General features: G+C 37.4%; 1 protein-coding gene across 29 annotated transcripts in view; it reads left to right on the top strand.

Moving 5' to 3' along the window:
* The window catches only part of NUMB (NUMB endocytic adaptor protein), a 164,971-nt gene that overhangs the window by 95,739 nt on the left and 50,969 nt on the right, over positions 1 to 18,263 (top strand). For all 29 annotated transcript variants that reach the window (XM_072761947.1, XM_026008548.2, XM_072761970.1 and 26 more), the window contains one exon: positions 6,560 to 6,700. In XM_072761947.1, coding sequence (XP_072618048.1) covers positions 6,575 to 6,700 — 126 coding nt within the window. In that variant the 5' untranslated portion in view covers positions 6,560 to 6,574. The remainder of the gene's footprint in view (positions 1 to 6,559; positions 6,701 to 18,263) is intronic.

Raw genomic sequence — 18,263 nt, 5'->3', positions numbered from 1 at the left:
CCTCTCTCTCTCTGTGTGACTATCATAAATAAATAAAAATTAAAAAAAAAAAAAGATTATTCACCATGACCAAGTGCTGTTTACATCCTTGCTGATTTCTGCCTGCTTATTCTATTAATTATTGAGAAAGGAATATATAGTCATTCCAGCTTTATTTTGACTAGTATTAATGTATTGTTTCCTCTATACTTCTAACTTTTAACCTTTTTGTCTTTATGTTTAAAGTGGTTTATTATTTACTTTTAACCTTTTTGTCTTTGTTTAAAGTGGTTTATTATAGGCAGCATACAATTGGATCTTGCTATTTTATCTGTTCTTAATGAAGAACTAGTTGGTCTGACTGGCTACTAGGGAACTAGTGTCACTGCTTAATGTGCTATCTCCCCTAATATTCCTGATCTCACCGGGCAACATGTAGAGATGGGGGCCAACTTGGTGGACAGGATGGAGGACTATTGCATTCTCCTCACTAGGCCTACCTGGGACCAGGCAGGGGCATGTGAAAGCAAGGCATCCCTCTTGGGACCTTCTTAAAGGGAACCAACAACTGTGCCTGAGAGAGATGGGACTTTTGGAATCTGACTTGCACTGTTGCTGACCAATCATAACCTTCACTGGTCTTAGTTCTCTGTTAAACCAGGTGTTAACCTATTAGTTGTTGAGTTGCAGAAGGTCAAGGATTGGATCCCAGGAGTGGAGCTCAACATAGTGGCTGTTTACTATCTAGAATATAAGCATTGCAAAAACATAATCAGATATGGCTGTATTAGTACATACTGGCCAATTATTAGTACATACTGTTTATCATATTTGTGCTAGGTTTAATTCTATTTACTGCATCCTAACTCCTATTAGGAAAAAAGAGGAAAAAAAAAATAAAAAAATAAAAAAATAAAAAAAAGGAAAAAAGAGGAAAATAAAGAGATCATCACAAGAAAAATTTCACCTATAGTGACTGCCTGTGGGTGCCCTGACCCCTCCCCCAAGCTTCAAGGCTTACACACATCTCTACTTGGAAGCCCCTATCAAGTAGCCCTCAAATTCAACAATTCGGTTTCCTGAGGTCTAAAACTTAGGAGTCATATTTGGATTTCTTTCTCTTCCCTATCTTTGATAGTCACCTATTCCTGCTATTAACTTTCCCCATAAAGAGAATCTTGTTGATTCAGTAAAGCTGATGTTATTAAACTTACTGCAAGAAGGGAAAGCACCACTTTGACAGAATCTTAGTAGTTAGGGGAAGTTAGGAAAATCTATCTCTTAGGGTTTTGAGTTTTGGACTCACATGGTTTAAGGCACATCCTTCAAGATGGGGAACTGGTTGGGGTGGACAAAGTTTGTGACATGATATTTAGAATTAATGGGCATAGTAAGAAAAGGGTCTTGAAGCAATTTGTTATCCTATCAGGAGACCTATTTGCCCTGATGCACACATTGCTTGCCCAGATAAGTTAGTTGGTAATAATTTCCTGAAGTAAATAGTAAAGCTAATTACTGGTTTAGTCTTACCATCCTGGGCAAAAAAAATTTCCTGGGACACAGTTACATCATGTTGACTCCATTCTCTCTGCTACTCTTACTTTTAAACTTTTCTTCAGTCCCTTTTTATCTGCCTACACTACTACCATTGCCCTAGTTCAAGCTCTCATCATAACTTGCTTAGACTATTTAAAACGCCTTATAACACATCTATAGTCTTTTGCCCTCAGATTTGTTTTCCTTACTGCCACCATAGTAATGTAACTACATTGCAACTCTTGACACTGATACATGTATCAGTGCCTTTTAATGGCTTCTGGTTGTCTGTAGGTTAAAATCAGTACCTGATCCTTGTCTGCACTCTTCTTGAATTGCTGTCTAGCATTTGATTTCCTGCATCTATGCGTTTGTTGATACTGTTGCCTCTACTTGGAATATCTTCCCTCCTACAATATGTGGCTAATTTTTATTTTTCCTTTAAAAGTTAACTCAGGTGATACCTCCTATAGGAAATGTTTCCTGAACCTAGACTGTGCTTCGAGAACATACTGTGTATAGTGCTGTTATTACATTTTGCCATATTGTGCAGAAATTACCTTATATGAGGGGAGAGAGCCACCTAAAGGCAAGTTGTCTTTATTAATTTCAGTATCTACTAGCATCCACAATAGGGCCCAGCACATAGTAAGTTCTGTTTTTACTGACCCAAACAAATTGGGTCAGAAGGGGAGGACTTAACTTAAGGGGAGAAAAGAGATGATGATTTAACTTTAAATTGATGTATTTGAGGCAACATCAGTGCACCCAAATAGAGACATATTTAATGAGAGCAGGATTTAAAAGTATTATTGGGAAATCATCCCATTGGAGTAATAGTTTGAACTGATTATTTCACCAAGAGTGATAGTGTAAACAAGAGAGCACAGATTGAGAACTGATATTTGGGGAATACACACAGTGTGTGGGAGAAAGTAGAAGAAGCCCTTAGAGGTATCAGTAGCAACAGAGGTAAACAAGATAAACCAGAGGCATAAGAGTATTGGGATGGGGAGAGGCAAGAAGGAAAGAAGCATACAAAGGAAAGTTGGAATCATGGTGTCAAATTTTGCAGAACAGTTTAAGAGTGTGAGAACTGTAAAAAGATTTTCTAAATCTGACATTATTATATCTAGCTAATAAAATGGGGTTTGGTTTATTTTCTTTGTTTCTCTTTCTATTTCTTTTTCTTTTTAGTTCGTAGACAAAGTAAGACTTTTTTGTTCTCAGTTTTTAAACTGGCAAAAATATATCCTTTATCTTTACCTGTGTTTAACCAGAACTTTCTCAAGGAGTGTGATTTTCTTTATTTGGGAGTAAAGTTTAACCTTATTGAGGGCCTGTAGTAAGTGTTACTTTGAGTCAACGTGTTTTATATTTTTTTCTTATCTCTTTTGTCTTTGTGAGCAAAATCATTATATTTAGATTACTTGAAAACAAATTGGTCTCTCCCTTGATGTGTTCTTATCTTGATTACTAGATTATTTACAGGCCATTGGTAGTTACTCATTAAAAAGTAGCAAGCAAGTTATTATCATTATGTATTTTCATTTTACCAAGTTCATTTTAGAACTATTATGATTATATTACTCATTTTCAAAAGTATTTTCAGCAATGAAACCTTTCCTTAAATGTATATGGATCCCAATATGTGAATCAGATAAAGTGGAGTTTGTATGAAACTGTGACAGGGACCTACAGTCCCTCCGAAGTTGTGTCTAGCTTTCTAACTTCCTTCTCCTTATCTCTAAACAACCATTGGCCTCTGGGTCTTTTCCATGGAAATCCCAGGGCTACTGAAAGCATAGTTTGAAAATCACTTATATGTAATACTCTTTGTAGAAATGCTGATGGCCATATTAATACTGAAAGTTACAAGATATTTAGACTCCAAATCAGTTGACACTTCCGCTTTGTTCTTTTATTGGTCAGTAGTATGTACAACAATAAATAGTTGTCCAAAGAGCAAATAAACTTATGCTAAAGTTATTTAGGCAGAAGTTGTATATTTTTTTAAAAAGACTTTATTTTTATTTATTCATGAGACAGAGAGAGAGAGAGAGAGAGAGAGAGAGAGAGAGAGGCAGAGACACAGGCAGAGAGAGAAGCAGGCTCCATGCAGGGAGCCCAATGTGGGACTCGATCCCAGATCTCTATGATCACACCCTGGGGTGAAGGCAGTGTTAAACTGCTGAGCCACCTGGGCTGCCCAGAAGTTGTATATCTTTAAGGAAAGTTGTCAGTGTTCCTTTGTCCATGTGACATTGACCTACTATTACATCTGCAGTCTCCTTCCAATACCAGTGATTTTCTCTGGTCTTATATGTCTACATTTTTCCTACCTAGTAAATATTATCTAGTATGATGGGGGTCTATTTTATCTTTTATTTCATCAAATTTATAGTGTGTCATGTATATGAGAGGTCCTGTGTTAAAATGCAGGGGTAGTATTTTAAATAAAATACAATTTACTGTTAAGGAAATAGAAAATTGCTATAAGGTTTGATGAGTACAGTAAAAGAAGTAATCGGAGGATATTAATGGGAATCCTGTGAAATGGAAAGACCTAGCTCAGGCCAGCTAAGGGTTTGTCAGAAAAAGTGCTAGCTTCCCTGAAGACCCTGAGTCAACTCTTCAAAGATAATTAGACTTCAACCAGAGGCAAATAGGGAAAGGTCTTTATAGGTGGGCGGAGAGAGGAAATAGGCTCTGAAAGAGGGCATGCCTTGTTTGTAGACCTGTAAGTAGTTTAGTATGGCCAGAGTTTAGCATGTGAAGGGATTGGTGAGTGAAGCCAGATGAAAAACGACTGTGTTTTCCAAGCTTAGGAATTTGGACTTTATTTTGAAAGTGTTATGAAGCGAGTGAAGGATTTTAAGCTGAATAATTGCCTGGTCAAATTTGTGTTTTAGAAAGCACTCTGGCAATAGTCAAGAGAACAGATTAGAATGGACCTTTCTTAGAAGCAAAGCAGCCATTAAGTAATAGACTTTAGCAATAATTTACACAAAAATGAGGATGGTAGAACTGATATAGTGGGTGGGGGAATGAATTCAAGATATATGAAGGAGGCAAAAGCAGTAGAGTTATTGGTTAGAGAAAGAGTGAATGAATGCAGGGATGACTCTTAGTAGGGCTATCTGCCTACTAAGAGAAAGAAATTAAGAAGAACATGAGCTTTTTGCCTCAAGATTCTTAGAGTGCCAACTTGAGCAGGGTATAGGTGCTTTTTAAATTTTCTTATATTTGTATTTGCCTATTTTTAAAGTGTTATATGAAGAAGTAATAACAGGACATATTATCAGGGAAGGTTATAGAATTTTTAAAAAAATCTATTAGATTAAGGTAGACTTTTTTTTTTTTTAAGATTTTATTTATTTGACGCAGAGAGAGAGCACAAGCAGCGGGTAGTGGCAGAGGGAAAGAGAGAAGTAGGTTCCCTGCTGAGCAGGGAGCCCAACAAGGGGCTCGATCCCAGGACCCCGAGATTATGACCTGAGCCAAAGGCAGATGCATAACCAACTGAACCACTCAGGCGCCTCAAGGTAGACTCTTATTTAAGATAGTTTAGAAGTGGGGCATCTGTGTGGCTCAGTGGTTGAGCATCTACCTTTGGCTCAGGTCGTGATCCTGGGGTCCTGGGATCAAGTCCCACATCGGGCTCCCTGTATGGAGCCTGCTTTTCCCTCTGCCTAGGTCTCTGCCTCTCTCTCTATGTCTGTCATGAATAAATAAATAAAATATTAGGAAGGAAGGAAAGAAGGGAGGGAGGGAGGGAAGGAGGGAGGGAGGGAGGAAGGAAAATCTAGGAATTTTCACGTTGCCATTAGTTTGTCAGAATTTTTACCTTTTAAAAAAATGTGTGGTTAGATTGGCTTTTCTGTATAAACTAGCTGAGTTAGTAATAGTTCTTCTGCGACATTATGCATTTTAAAATACATGATTTTCCTCAGAATGCAAACTTTGATTTTCAAGCTTTTCATTGGTGTCATGTGGAAATTAATGTTCAATCCCTTGCTATTTAACACTCCTGACAAAGAGGAGGTATCCTTTATATAGCTTTGCTACATCATTTTCAAAAGTTAAGATCTTTTAGGCTGATTGAGGTGGTTAAATCCCTTTAGGGAAAGAATGCTCCTTAACAGAAAATTGGAGGTATTGGCTTCAGATTTTGAGATCTGCTCTGTAAAGTGATACATTCATTATGTTTATTCATTGTTTCTTGAATATTCTGTTGTTTCTTATCAGTTAGATTTTCTTTCCCTATAGTTTGGTGATTTCTACTGTACCTTTGAAAGCATTAGAGAGGTACCTCTCCCAGTAACAAAACAAAGGTTGTAGTTTAATACCTTTTAATTACAGAGATAATGATGAGATTTGGACCTTTATAATTGAAAGCTGTTAGTTTACTTTCATTCTGTAATGATTATAAATATGAAAGTATGTTCTGATATTATACTATTTGCAAGAAAAAATTTTCCTTAGAATAATATATTCCTTGTAGAACTTTATCTTCTTTATGTTTAAAAGAAACTTTCTTTTTAAACATCTTTATAAAAAGGTAGTTCTAGTCCTTTGTTTAGTATTTTCTAATAGCAAGCCAAAAAGGTTCCTAAATTTTGGTGTTTAGGAATGATTTTTTCCTAGTAAGTATGAAAGTTTTCAGAAATTGTTAGCAGCTTGTAATTTGGCCCACATGTACATATTTCCTTATTCAGGAATTAGAATGGATTTGAGGGGAGTAGATCAGTAGGAAAATTCATTGGATTGTTACAATTAAAATGCCTGAAAGTTCTTAGAATAACATCTCAGCAAATCTTAGAGCTTGTTGTTTTATAAGAGCTAGTATTGTTTGTTTGAAAAGTGAAATGATTTGTTTGAGCCTAGAATTATTCTAAGAGGAGGGATGCTAAATGCTCATTTTCTATTAAACTAAAATGTTTAGTTTAGGACATTAGTTTTTTTTATCAGCATGATAATCTAAAGTTTAAATAAGTGAGAAGGTAGTAACTTCTTTTTCATATTTCTTTTACTCTGTCTGCAGGTTGTAAAAATTAAAATGAACAAACTGCGGCAGAGTTTTAGGAGAAAGAAAGATGTTTATGTTCCAGAGGCTAGTCGTCCGCATCAGTGGCAGACAGATGAAGAAGGGGTTCGTACTGGAAAATGTAGCTTCCCAGTTAAGGTAAGAGTTTGTGTTTCTACAATTCTAGATGTGGAAGAGAACTGACATCCTATTAAATGTGAAATCCCATTAATTAGGACAATTAAAAGAGAACCATCTGAAAAGTAATCCCTTCATCTTCTGCTTCAAGGTAGAATTAAAAATAGAAAAAATAGAAAAATAGATTATAACTAGTGATTTTTTTCTCTTTATGGAATTTCTGTTGTGTAATCTGGAATCACTACAAATAATATCACTTCTGATGAGAAATTAATCCTGAAATATCTAAGTTCCAAATTACCAAGAATCAAATTATTTTGAGTGGGATATGCTTATTAAGTGGTGGGGCAGGGATCCCTGGGTGGCGCAGTGGTTTGGCGCCTGCCTTTGGCCCAGGGCGTGATCCTGGAGACCCGGGATCAAATCCCACATCAGGCTCCTGGTGCATGGAGCCTGCTTCTCCCTCCGCCTGTGTCTCTGCCTCTCTCTCTCTCTCTCTGTGACTATCATAAATAAATAAGAAATTTAAAAAAAAAAAGTGGTGGGGCAGAGGGAACAAGAGTCTGTTTTCTTAAATGCAGGCCTGATATGTTCTAGAAAATCTTAAAAGAGTTAAATCAAAAGAGACTTTCTCTTTAGTCTTGTAACTGTTAACTGTGCAGAGGATATTTAAACTAATGCCTTCGTTTGTCAGATCAGAAAATAGAAGCTCAAAGAAATTAAGAACATAGTGAAGATCTAGAGAAGAGGGTGCCATACAGGTGTTTTTTCTTACTACTAGTTGACACTCTGGAGAAGATGAGTCACATTGAAAGTCATGAAAGAAATGTACATGCTATACTGTTTAGTGAGAAAAAGCAATTTTTTTTTTTTTTTTTTTTTTTTATGATAGTCACACAGAGAGAGAGAGAGAGGCAGAGACACAGGCAGAGGGAGAAGCAGGCTCCATGCACCGGGAGCCCGACGTGGGATTCGATCCCGGGTCTCCAGGATCGCGCCCTGGGCCAAAGGCAGGCGCCAAACCGCTGCGCCACCCAGGGATCCCAGAAAAAGCAATTTATAATTATATAAGCATTCTGTGATATGTATTAAGTGTGGGCACAAAAATATAGAAGGAACTAGTCCAAAATGTTAATATCTTCAAGAAAAAAAATTTAGTCTAATATAAAATGTTAAGATTTCTCTCTACTTTCTATACATTCTTATGTGTGAATATTCTTACTGTAATTTTCTCCTTGTACTGCCTCAGTACCATTGATTGATACATAGCCTAAAGTTTCAGAAAGGAAAATATCTGTAGGATAGGAAAAGTGGTTTGTAGAATCTACAGGTTAAATAAAGATTTTTTTTTTTTTAAGATTTATTTATTTGAGAGAGAGAGAGCATAAGTGTACATGCATCTGGGAGGGGCACAGGGAGAGAGAGAATTTCAAGAAGACTCCCTGCTGAGCAAGGAGCCCAACCACAGGGGCTGGATCCCACAACTGTGGGATCATGACCTGAGCTGAAACCAAGAGTTGGACGCCATACCAACTGCACCACCCAGGTGCCCCATGAATACATGTTTTTTATTTTTAATTATTTATTTTTAAAAATTTTTTTTATTTATTTGAGATTGAGAGAGAGAACAAAGTGTAGAGGGAGAGGCAGACTCTCCACTGAGTAGGGAGCCCAATGTGGAGCTCTATCCCAGGACCCTGAATGAGCTGAATTGAAGGCAGATGCTTAATCAGCTGAGTCACCCAGGCACCCCAAATACATGCTTTTTAAAAACATGAATTTTTCCACAATCTGTCAGTAACTAAACAATTTTCCTAATCAGTTAGCTTTGCTTACTTAACTCATGCTGAAATTTCTTTTTTTGGAATAATACACTTAAAATATTTTAATTTAAAATTTGGGTATGATATTAAAATATGAAAAAGTCCTCATACAAAGAAATGAACGCTCATCTCTACTACCTCCCCCAACCTTATCTCAAAGAGTAGGCTCCTTTTGATTATGCAAGTTGAGTATTGTGGAAATGGGTACTTTTACACATTGTTGATTACTTGGAATATAAACTGTAACCTCAATTTGGAATGTCAGTTAAAATTTGAAATGCACTTTACATTTGACCAGAAATTTTACATTTAAGGGATTCCTGGGTGGCTCAGCAGTTGAGTGCCTGCCTTCAGCCCAGGGCGTGATCCTGGAGACCCAGGATCAAATCCCACGTCAGGCTCACTGCATGGAGCCTGCTTCTCCCTCTGCCTGTGTCTCTGCCCCTCTCTCTCTCTCTCTCTTTCTCTGTCTCATAAATAAATAAATAAAATCTTTAAAAAAAAAAAGAAAGAAAGAAATTTTACATTTAAGAATTACATTTAGGACAACCCGGGTGGCTCAGCGGTTTAGTGCCGCCTTCAGCTGGGGGCGTGATCCTGGAGACCCGGGATTGAGTCCCCCATCAGCCTTCCTGCATGGAGCCTGCTTTTTCCTTTGCTTGTGTCTCTGTCTCTGTCTCTGTCTCTGTCTCTCTCTCTCTCTCTGTGTCTCTCATGAATAAATAAATAAAACCTTAAAAAAAAAAAAAGAATTACATTTAATGGCACTTGAGTAGTGCTCAGCTGGTTAAGCATCCAACTCTTGCTCTCATCTCAGGTCATGACTTCAAGTCCTGCATGGAGCCTACTTTAAAAAAAAAAAAAAAGAAAGAAAGAGAATTATACTTAAGGGACACCTGGCTGGTTTAGTCAGAAGAGCATATGACGAACTTGGGGTTATAAGTTCGAGCCCTATGTTGGCTATAGAGATTAGTAAAAAAAATTAAAAAATTGTAGGTGACAAATCATAAGAGACTCTTAACTATAGAGAACAAACTGAGGATTGACGGAAGGGAAGTGGTGGGGGGTGGGTTAAGTGGGTGATAAGGAGAGGCACTTGTGGTGAGCATTGAGTGTTTTATATAATGAAGAATCATTAATTCAGTACCTGAAACCAATATTACACTATATGTTAACTAACTAGAATTTAAATAAAAACTTGAAATAAAGAATTACATTTAAGTACATTCATTGATATATTAGCACAAGTGGTCATTAGCATTGTTTGATAGCAAAAATCTGGAAACACATTAAATGCCCATCATTCTGGAACTCGATAAAGACATTATGGCATAGGGGATCCCTGGGTGGCTCGGCTGTTTAGCACCTGCCTTCAGCCCGGGGCGTGGTCCTGGAGTCCCGGGATTGAATCCTGAGTTGGGCTCCCTTCATGGAGCCTGCTTCTCCCTCTGCCCATGTCTCTCTCTCTCTCTCTCTCTCTCTCTCTCTCTCTCTCTCTCTGTCTCTCTCTGTCTCTCATGAATAAATAAATAAAATCCTTTTAATCCATAAAAAATTTTGACATCCATTAAGTGACATTCTTTGCCACTCTTAAAAAAAGAACAAGGTAGATCTATATTCATACATTTAGTAAATTTTTTGAATACCTACTGTGTGCCAGGCATATATGCTAAGTGGTAAACAAAAAGACACTTCCTGCTCTTATAGAGTTTATAGTCTTGTGGGAGGACAGACTTTAATTAGATATTTGCATTAATAATATATGATTATAAACTGAGATAAGCACTTTTAAAAAATATTTTATTTATTCATGAGAATAAATATTCTCATGAATGAGAGACACATAGAGAGATAGGCAGAGAGAGAAACAGGCTCCATGCCGGGAGCCTGATATGGGACTCGATCCTGGGACTCCAGGATCACACCCTGGGCTGAAGGCAGATGCTTAACCACTGAGCTACCCGGGCATCCCAAGATAAATGCTTTTTAAAAAGGGAAGGCTGTAGTGTAAGAAGTTATGAAATGAACCTGGAAAGAAGTGGGATGGGGCCTTGTAGGGGATGTTAAAGGTTTTGGACTTTATAAGTAATAGGAAGCCACTACCTCGTGTGGTTTTTTCATTATTTATTTATTTTATTGTGGTAAAATACATAACATAAAATTTACCATTTTAACCATTTCTCTGTGTACAGTATGGTAACATTAATAACATTCATATTGTTGTGCAATGATCAGCACCATCTATCTCCAGAACTTTTAATCTTCCTGAACTGGGACTCTGGATGTGGTGTGGTTTGGAGGTAGTCTATAGTAGATGTGAAGAGTCTGGCCAGAGGAGAGATAATGTTTACTCTGGACTAGGGTGGTAACTGTGATGAAGAAAAGAAATGAAGTAAATTGAGAGATAATTAAGAGATAAAGGCAACAGGAATTGGAAATGGACTAGACCTAGAGAATGAATGATGTTAAGGATGACACCTCGTTTCTTGTCCCAAACTGACAGAGGTGATGATCATTGACATAGGAAACATTGAAAGAATATTCTCTGATATATTCACACAGAAAGTTAACTTTAGTGTATTATAAGGTGATAAAGGCAAGGCACAGAACAATGTATATAGTATGATTCTGTTTATAGTTAAAAAGAAAAAATCTGTATATCTGCTTATGTGTGAGAAATATCTATAAGACGACACAGTAAATCTGAATTATAGAATCGGAATGAAGATTGATGATCTTTTTACTTTTCAGTGTATATCCTTTGGAATTGGTGATATTTCTTATGAACATATATTTGTAATAAGCATGTATAAATTTTAAATACCTCATTCACAGGATTCTGAGAGACTGGTATGTAGATTGAAATAATTGAAGTATAAAGTTAACTGAAGCACTTCCAATGGGCTGTGAAATAAACAGTTTTTAAGTATTTTGTGTGAGATAAGTAAGGTTTAGTATCATTCAGTACCACAGTCATTTGTCATAACAGCTGATGGGATGTGCTTTAGAAATAAGCATCTAAGGTGTAAGATTTACATGTTATTCAGGCAGGGTGGCTTATTTAGGGTTTTGTTTTGTTTTGTTTTGGTATGGTCTTCTCCAAATAGCCTCTTGAAATCCTTTCTACAAAACATTCATCCTCTGCAATATTGTGGCCTTCCATGCCTTATCTGTCTTCCCTTCCCACCCTGCACATGTATACAAGCCACACATGGTTGGATAAAAGAATCAGAACCTGAAGTTATTTTCAGTAGCCTAAAAATAGATAAATTTCCTTAGTCAAATATAGCTGAGTAAATGATGTTTTATCTGGCCTTGCCTTAGAAACCACTGAATTCTGAACTACTAATGAGTTGTAAAAAGTTCCCCCTATAGACAACTAGGAGGGTGGTAGGCATGCTCACTGAGGAAGAACATGCTTAGGGATAAAAAAGATGAATTCCTTTTGAGATGTGTGCATGCAGATCCCTACTCATCACAAGCACCATGAGTTTTGATTTTTGAGATTACAGATAAATTCTACTAATGAGGCAAGTTTGCAAATACGGAATCCTTGAATAATGAAGGTTGACTTATAACTTATCATTAAAGTAATGAGTAAGTGAGATTGCCTAGAGGAAGTGAGAGGAGGGAAGGGCCTAGGACAAACATAGAAGGGACAGGCAGAGAGATGAGTACCTTCAAAGGAGATAAAAATGAGTAGACAGGTGTAAGGGAACCTGAAGAGTGCAGTCTCAGAAGCCAGGGTTTCAAGGAAGGAGAGAGTAGTCAAATGCTATAAAGAGATCAAAGAAGAAATGAAACTTCATTAGATTAAAAAATTTCAAATTTTGGTGACTTTTATGATAGCACTTAAGAGGAGTCATGAGGATGGAATCTAGAGTGAGGAGTGAATGGTTGCAAAATAAGGAAGAAGATGACAAATCTAGAGATACTAATCCAAGAAGGTTGTCAGACAAGGTTGTGTGAGGATGGGAATGGGGGTGGAAGGGAAGTATTACAAAGTGTACAAGGAAACTCTTCGTGTGGATGGCTGTTTATTATATATATTTTTAAGATTTTTATTTATCGATTCATGATAGACATAGAGAGAGAGAGGCAAAGACACAGGCAGAGGGAGAAGCAGGCTCCATGCAGGGAGCCCCATGTAGAACTCGATCCTGGGACTCCAGGATCGCACCCTGGACTAAAGGCAGGCACCAAACCGCTGAGCCACCCAGGGATCCCCGGCTGTTTATTATATTGATTGTGAGGATGGTTTCTGAGGTATATACATAAACTCAGCAAATTATAACTTTATAATTCATTATATGTCAATTATACCTCAGGAAGGTGGTTAAATTTTTTTTTTTAGTGTAATAGTTTGTCTCCAAAGGAGTGTAGAAGGGCAGAATAGCAAAGGGAGTGTGAGGTTGAGAAACTGTGTTGTTTCAAAACTGTTTTAAGAGTTCCATTAGATGTAGTTTATATACCATAAGGTTTACTCATTTAAAGTCTATAAGTCACTAGTAGTTTAATTTTTTAAAAAAGATTTTATTTATTTATTCATGAGAGACAGAAATTGAGAGAGAGAGAGAGGCAGAGACCCAGGCGGAGGGAGAAACAGGCTCCACGCAGGGAGCCCAATGTGGGACTCGATCCCGGATCCTGGGATCATATCCTGGGCTGAAGTCAGACGCTCAACCATTGAGCCATCCAGGCATCCCTAGTAGTTTAATTTTTATGTTGAATTTTGTTTTTAGGGTAGGAGATGGACATAACTAAAAGGACTTTATAAAGAAGCAGTGGAGAGAGTGGATTAGTTGTAGATGGAAGAAGATGCTGCTGCTTCTATTTTAACAGTATCAAAAGTGGAAAACGGGGTATAAATGTACTTAAATTTATGATGTTGGTGGCTTAAGCCTGATGGAGCTCTATTTTATTTTATTTTTTAAAAGGTTTTATTTATTTATTTGAGAGAAATCGAGAGTATGAATGGAGACAGAGAGAAGCAGACTCCCTGCTGGGCAGGGAGCTCGATGCGGGGCTCAGTCCCAGGACCCTGAGATCATGACCTGAGCCAAAACCAAGAGTTGGACATTTAACTGTGCCACCCAGGCACCCAGGGAGTGTTTTTACAACTCCAAAACTATTTTCCCCAAAAGACAGATTATGGATGGTTTCAGAGGTTGGTTCTTTCAAAACCTCAAAGAATAACTTTTTCTAAGGCAAAATTCTTAAAAAAAAAAAAAAAAAAGAAGAAGAAGAAGAAGACGAAGAAGAATTCTTAAGCTGTTTAACTATACCAGAGCATATGTGGGTTGTGGGTGGGAAGAATGGTTTCCAGATTTTTTTTGGCATTAACAGAATCCTGCTATAACAAAGATAGCACAAAACAAAAGAAAACCATAGACCAATTCAGATGAAAAAGTAGGCAGAAAAGGGATCTAAAAATATACTAAAGACCAAAATAGGGTTTAACTCAGGAATCCATTAATCCTAATATTAAATCATTTAATGTTAGGAAATTTGATTTAATTCATTACATTGGTGGACCTGAGAAGAAAAGGACTTCATCACTGCAATGAAAGCAAAGTTGAAGGACTCACACTTCTTGATTTCAGAACTTAGTACAAATCTATAGTAATCAAAACAATGTAGTACTGGCATAAGGATAGATGTATAGAACAATGTAATAGAATTGAGAGTACAGAAATGAACATACATCTGTGGCCAATTGATTTTTGACAAGGGTGCCAAGACCATTCAATGGGAAAGAATAGTCTCTTCACCAAATGGTGAAATGGAAATGGAACAACTTGATTTCCACTAGAAAAAAAAATGAAGCCAGACCCCTACCTTACACTGTATGCAGAAAATTAACTTAAAAGTTAACATAAGAGGGGCAGCCCCGGTGGCACAGCGGTTTAGCGCCGCCTGCAGCCCAGGGCATGATCCTGGAGTCCCGGGATCGAGTCCCACATCGGGCTCTCTGCGTAGAGCCTGCTTCTCCCTCTGCCTGTGTCTCTGCCTCTCTCTCTCTCTCTGCATCTCTAGGAATAAATAAATAAAGTCTTAAAAAACATATTTAAAAATAAATAAATAAATAAATAAGTTAACATAAGAATATAAGAATAAGAACCATAAAATTCTTTAAAAAAAAATTTATTCATTTATCTATGAGAGACAGAGACCGAGAGAGAGAGAGGCAGAGACATAGGCAGAGGGAGAAGCAGGCTTCACGCAGGGAGCCCGATGTGGGACTTGATCCTGGAACCACGGGATCACACCTTGAGCCAAAGGCAGACGCTCAACTGCTGAGCCACCCAGGTGTCCCAAGAACCATAAAATTCTTAGAAGAAAACATAAAGGCAAATTATCATGACCTTATATCTGGCAATAGATTTTTAGATATGACCCCAAAACCATGAGCAATAAAAGAAAAAATAGATAAACCGGGGCTAATTAAAATGTAAAATTTTTGTGCACTAAAGGAAGTTATCAAGAAAGTAGAAAGACTACAGAATGGGAGAAAGCATTTGGAAATCACATGTCTGATAAGAGTCGTGTGTATATATGTATAATATTTCCAAAGAAGATGTACAAATGGCCAACAAATTCATGAAAAGATACTCAGCATCATTAGTCATTAGGGAAATACCTATCAAAATCACAATGAGGTACTGCATCACACCCACTTGGATGCTTTACTTATAAAAACAAACCAAAAAAAAAAAAACCCAGAAAATAAGTGTTGGTGAGATTATGGGGGAACTAGAACCCTTATGCATTACTAATGGGAATGTAAAATGGTTCTGTTTCTATGGAAAGCAGTTTGGTGGTTCCTCCCTCAAAAAGCTAAACATAGAGGGACACCTGGGTGGCTCAGCGCTTAGGCGTCTACCTTTGGCTCAGGGCCTGATTCTGGATTCCCGGGATTGGGTCCCACATCGGACTTCTTGCATGGAACCTGCTTCTCCTCCCTCTGCCTATGTCTCTGCCTCTCTCCCTGTGTCTCTCATGAATAAATAAATAAAATCTTTATTAAATGTGTAAAAAAATTGGACACCTGGGTGGCTCAGTTGGTTAAGCATCTGCCTTCAGCTCAGGTCGTGATCCTAGGGTCTTTGGGATCAAGTCCCACATCAGGGGAGCCTGCTTCTCCCTCTTCTTCTACCCCTCCCCCCTGCTTGTGATCTGTCTCTCTCAAATAAAAAAAAATTTTTTTTTAATGAGTAAAATATTGTCCCAGAGTTATGCATAGTGAAACATTTACATTGAATTTGGAGGATGATGAGTTTGCTCTTTTTTTTTAATAAATTAATTTTTTATTGGTGTTCAGTTTACCAACATACAGAATAACACCCAGTGCTCATCCAGTCAAGTGTCCCCCTCAGTGCCCGTCACCCATTCACCCCCACCCCCCGCCCTCCTCCCCTTCCACCACCCCTAGTTCATTTCCCAGAGTTAGGAGTCTTTATGTTCTGTCTCCCTTTCTGATATTTCCCACACATTTCTTCTCCCTTCCCTTATATTCCCTTTCACTATTATTTATATTCCCCAAATGAATGAGAGCATACATTGTTTGTCCTTCTCCGATTGACTTACTTCACGATGAGGTTGCTCTTAAGTAGCACTATTATATAACACTGATTTCAAAATGGTGGTAAGTGCCTTTGGATAAGAAAATAAAAGCTATAAAAGTGGGAAATCAAGACAACTTTTTTTTTTTTTTTTTGGTCTTGTATCTGAAGATGTCTCTGGAAAACCTAGAGAATCACCTAAAAAACTGTTTAAAATGATAGGAAACACCAGTATTTTGACTACATATAAGTATACTAAAATCAATACATAGAAAAACTAGTAGTTTTGTGGAAATATTATAAGCCTTCTGATTCTGGCAAAATGTGGATTAGGCTAACATAGAAATACTCCCAATATAAATATCTAGAAATGCTAAATACATTTTTAAACAACCTTATTCTCTTAAAGCACAGCTGAGCTTTCAATAAAGATAGATATCTGCAGTTACCAGAAATTAAGAGGGAATTTGAAAACCAGGCAGGAATCATGCTGGTATGGTACAACCTAGGAGGTAGAAGATTTGTGAGCTAGAGCCTTTGGTTTTAACATTCATTCTGAAGGTCCTGGATTCATAAAAAGCAGAGCATTAGAACTGAGAACCCATCATAGAACCAAGAACCCAGCATAGAACCAGAACCTTCAGTGGGAGAACTAGAATAAAAGCAAAAAAGCAAAAAGTAAAAAGTAAAAGCTTGCCTCAGCTTAGACTCTGGGTGAAAAAAGAAGTGTCCCAGGAAAAATTGAAACTGTGGATCTGGACTTCATACACTATAACCTGCATGGTATAAGAATCCTCAAATTAATATACAGTAGATCTTAGGCTACTAATACACCTGTGGCACCTTTTAGAAGCAAATGTAAAACCACTCCATAATACAGAATATGTGAATTTCTCCCAGATAAGTTGAGCTTCAGTAAAGATGAACTTACAATTAAAAAAAAAAAAAGACTATGAAATGGACTTTCTGGTGGCTCAGTCCATTGGGCATCTGTAATCTAGCCCGGCATCAGGCTCTCTGCTCAGCAGAAAACCTTCTTTTTCTCCCTCTGCTCTCCCCCTGCTTCTTGTGCTCTCTGGCTCTTTCTCAAATAAATAAAATCTTTAAAAAAGTCTTATGTGGAAATGATCAGCACATACATTAAGGATTATACAATAAAGGTCAACAAGATTAGCACTGTAAGAACTTGAATTAATAGACTATAGAAGACACTATAAAATATGTACATATAAAATCATTAGATATATAAAAACTGAATTCAAACCATAAGGCAAAAATAAGAGTGAAAAAAAAGGAATAGATCTGACAAAGAATCAAATCTATGCTTCTAAAAATGAAAAATACTGTTACTGCTATTGAAATTAGTGGACAGATTCAGTAGTGAATTAGACTTGCTGAAAAGAGGGTTGGTAAGCTGGAAGATAGATTTGATGAAGTTACCCAGAGTGCAGCACAAGGTGATAAAGAGAAAATAATGAAAAAGAGATGAGGAAATGGTTGAACAAATTTAAAAATTCCATAGCACTAACAGGCCTAATGAGAACTCCAGGAGGAGGAGGATGAATTCATTTAAATCAGTATTTGAGGGGCATCTGGGTGACTCAATGGTTGAGCATCTGCCTTTGACTCAGGTCGTGATCCCAGAGTCCTGGGATTGAGTCCTGCATCATGCTCCCTGCAGGGAGCCTGCCTCTGTCTGCCTATGTCTTTCTCTCTCTCTCTCTCTCTCTCTCTCTGTATGTATGTCTCTCATGAATAAATAAAATCTTTAAAAAATAGTATTTGAATCCTCAGATTGAAAGAAGCAAGTAGGATAAATTAAATATAGTGTGATACATTTTTAAAAAAGATTTTCATTTATTTAACACAGAGAACACAAGCAGGGGATACTGCAGAGGGAGAGGAAGAAGCAGGCTCCCCACTGAGCAAGGAGCCTGATGTGGGGCTTGATCCCAGGATCCTCAGGTCATAACCTGAGCTGAAGGCAGATGCTTAACCAACTGAGCCACCCAGGCACCCTCTAGTCTGATGCATTTTTATCCAATTGATTTTTGATAAAGGTTCAGTGCCCACTCAGTGGGGAAAGAATTGTCTTGTTATCTCTTGGTGCTGGGACAACTGGATTTTCACATGTAAAAGAATGAAGTTAGATTCCTACTTTACACCATATAAAAAATTAACTTACTGAATCAATGACCT

The sequence above is a fragment of the Vulpes vulpes genome, chromosome 6 (assembly GCF_048418805.1).
Source record: "Vulpes vulpes isolate BD-2025 chromosome 6, VulVul3, whole genome shotgun sequence".
NCBI classification, from domain to species: domain Eukaryota; kingdom Metazoa; phylum Chordata; class Mammalia; order Carnivora; family Canidae; genus Vulpes; species Vulpes vulpes.
This window is presented reverse-complemented; position numbering and strand designations above follow the sequence as displayed.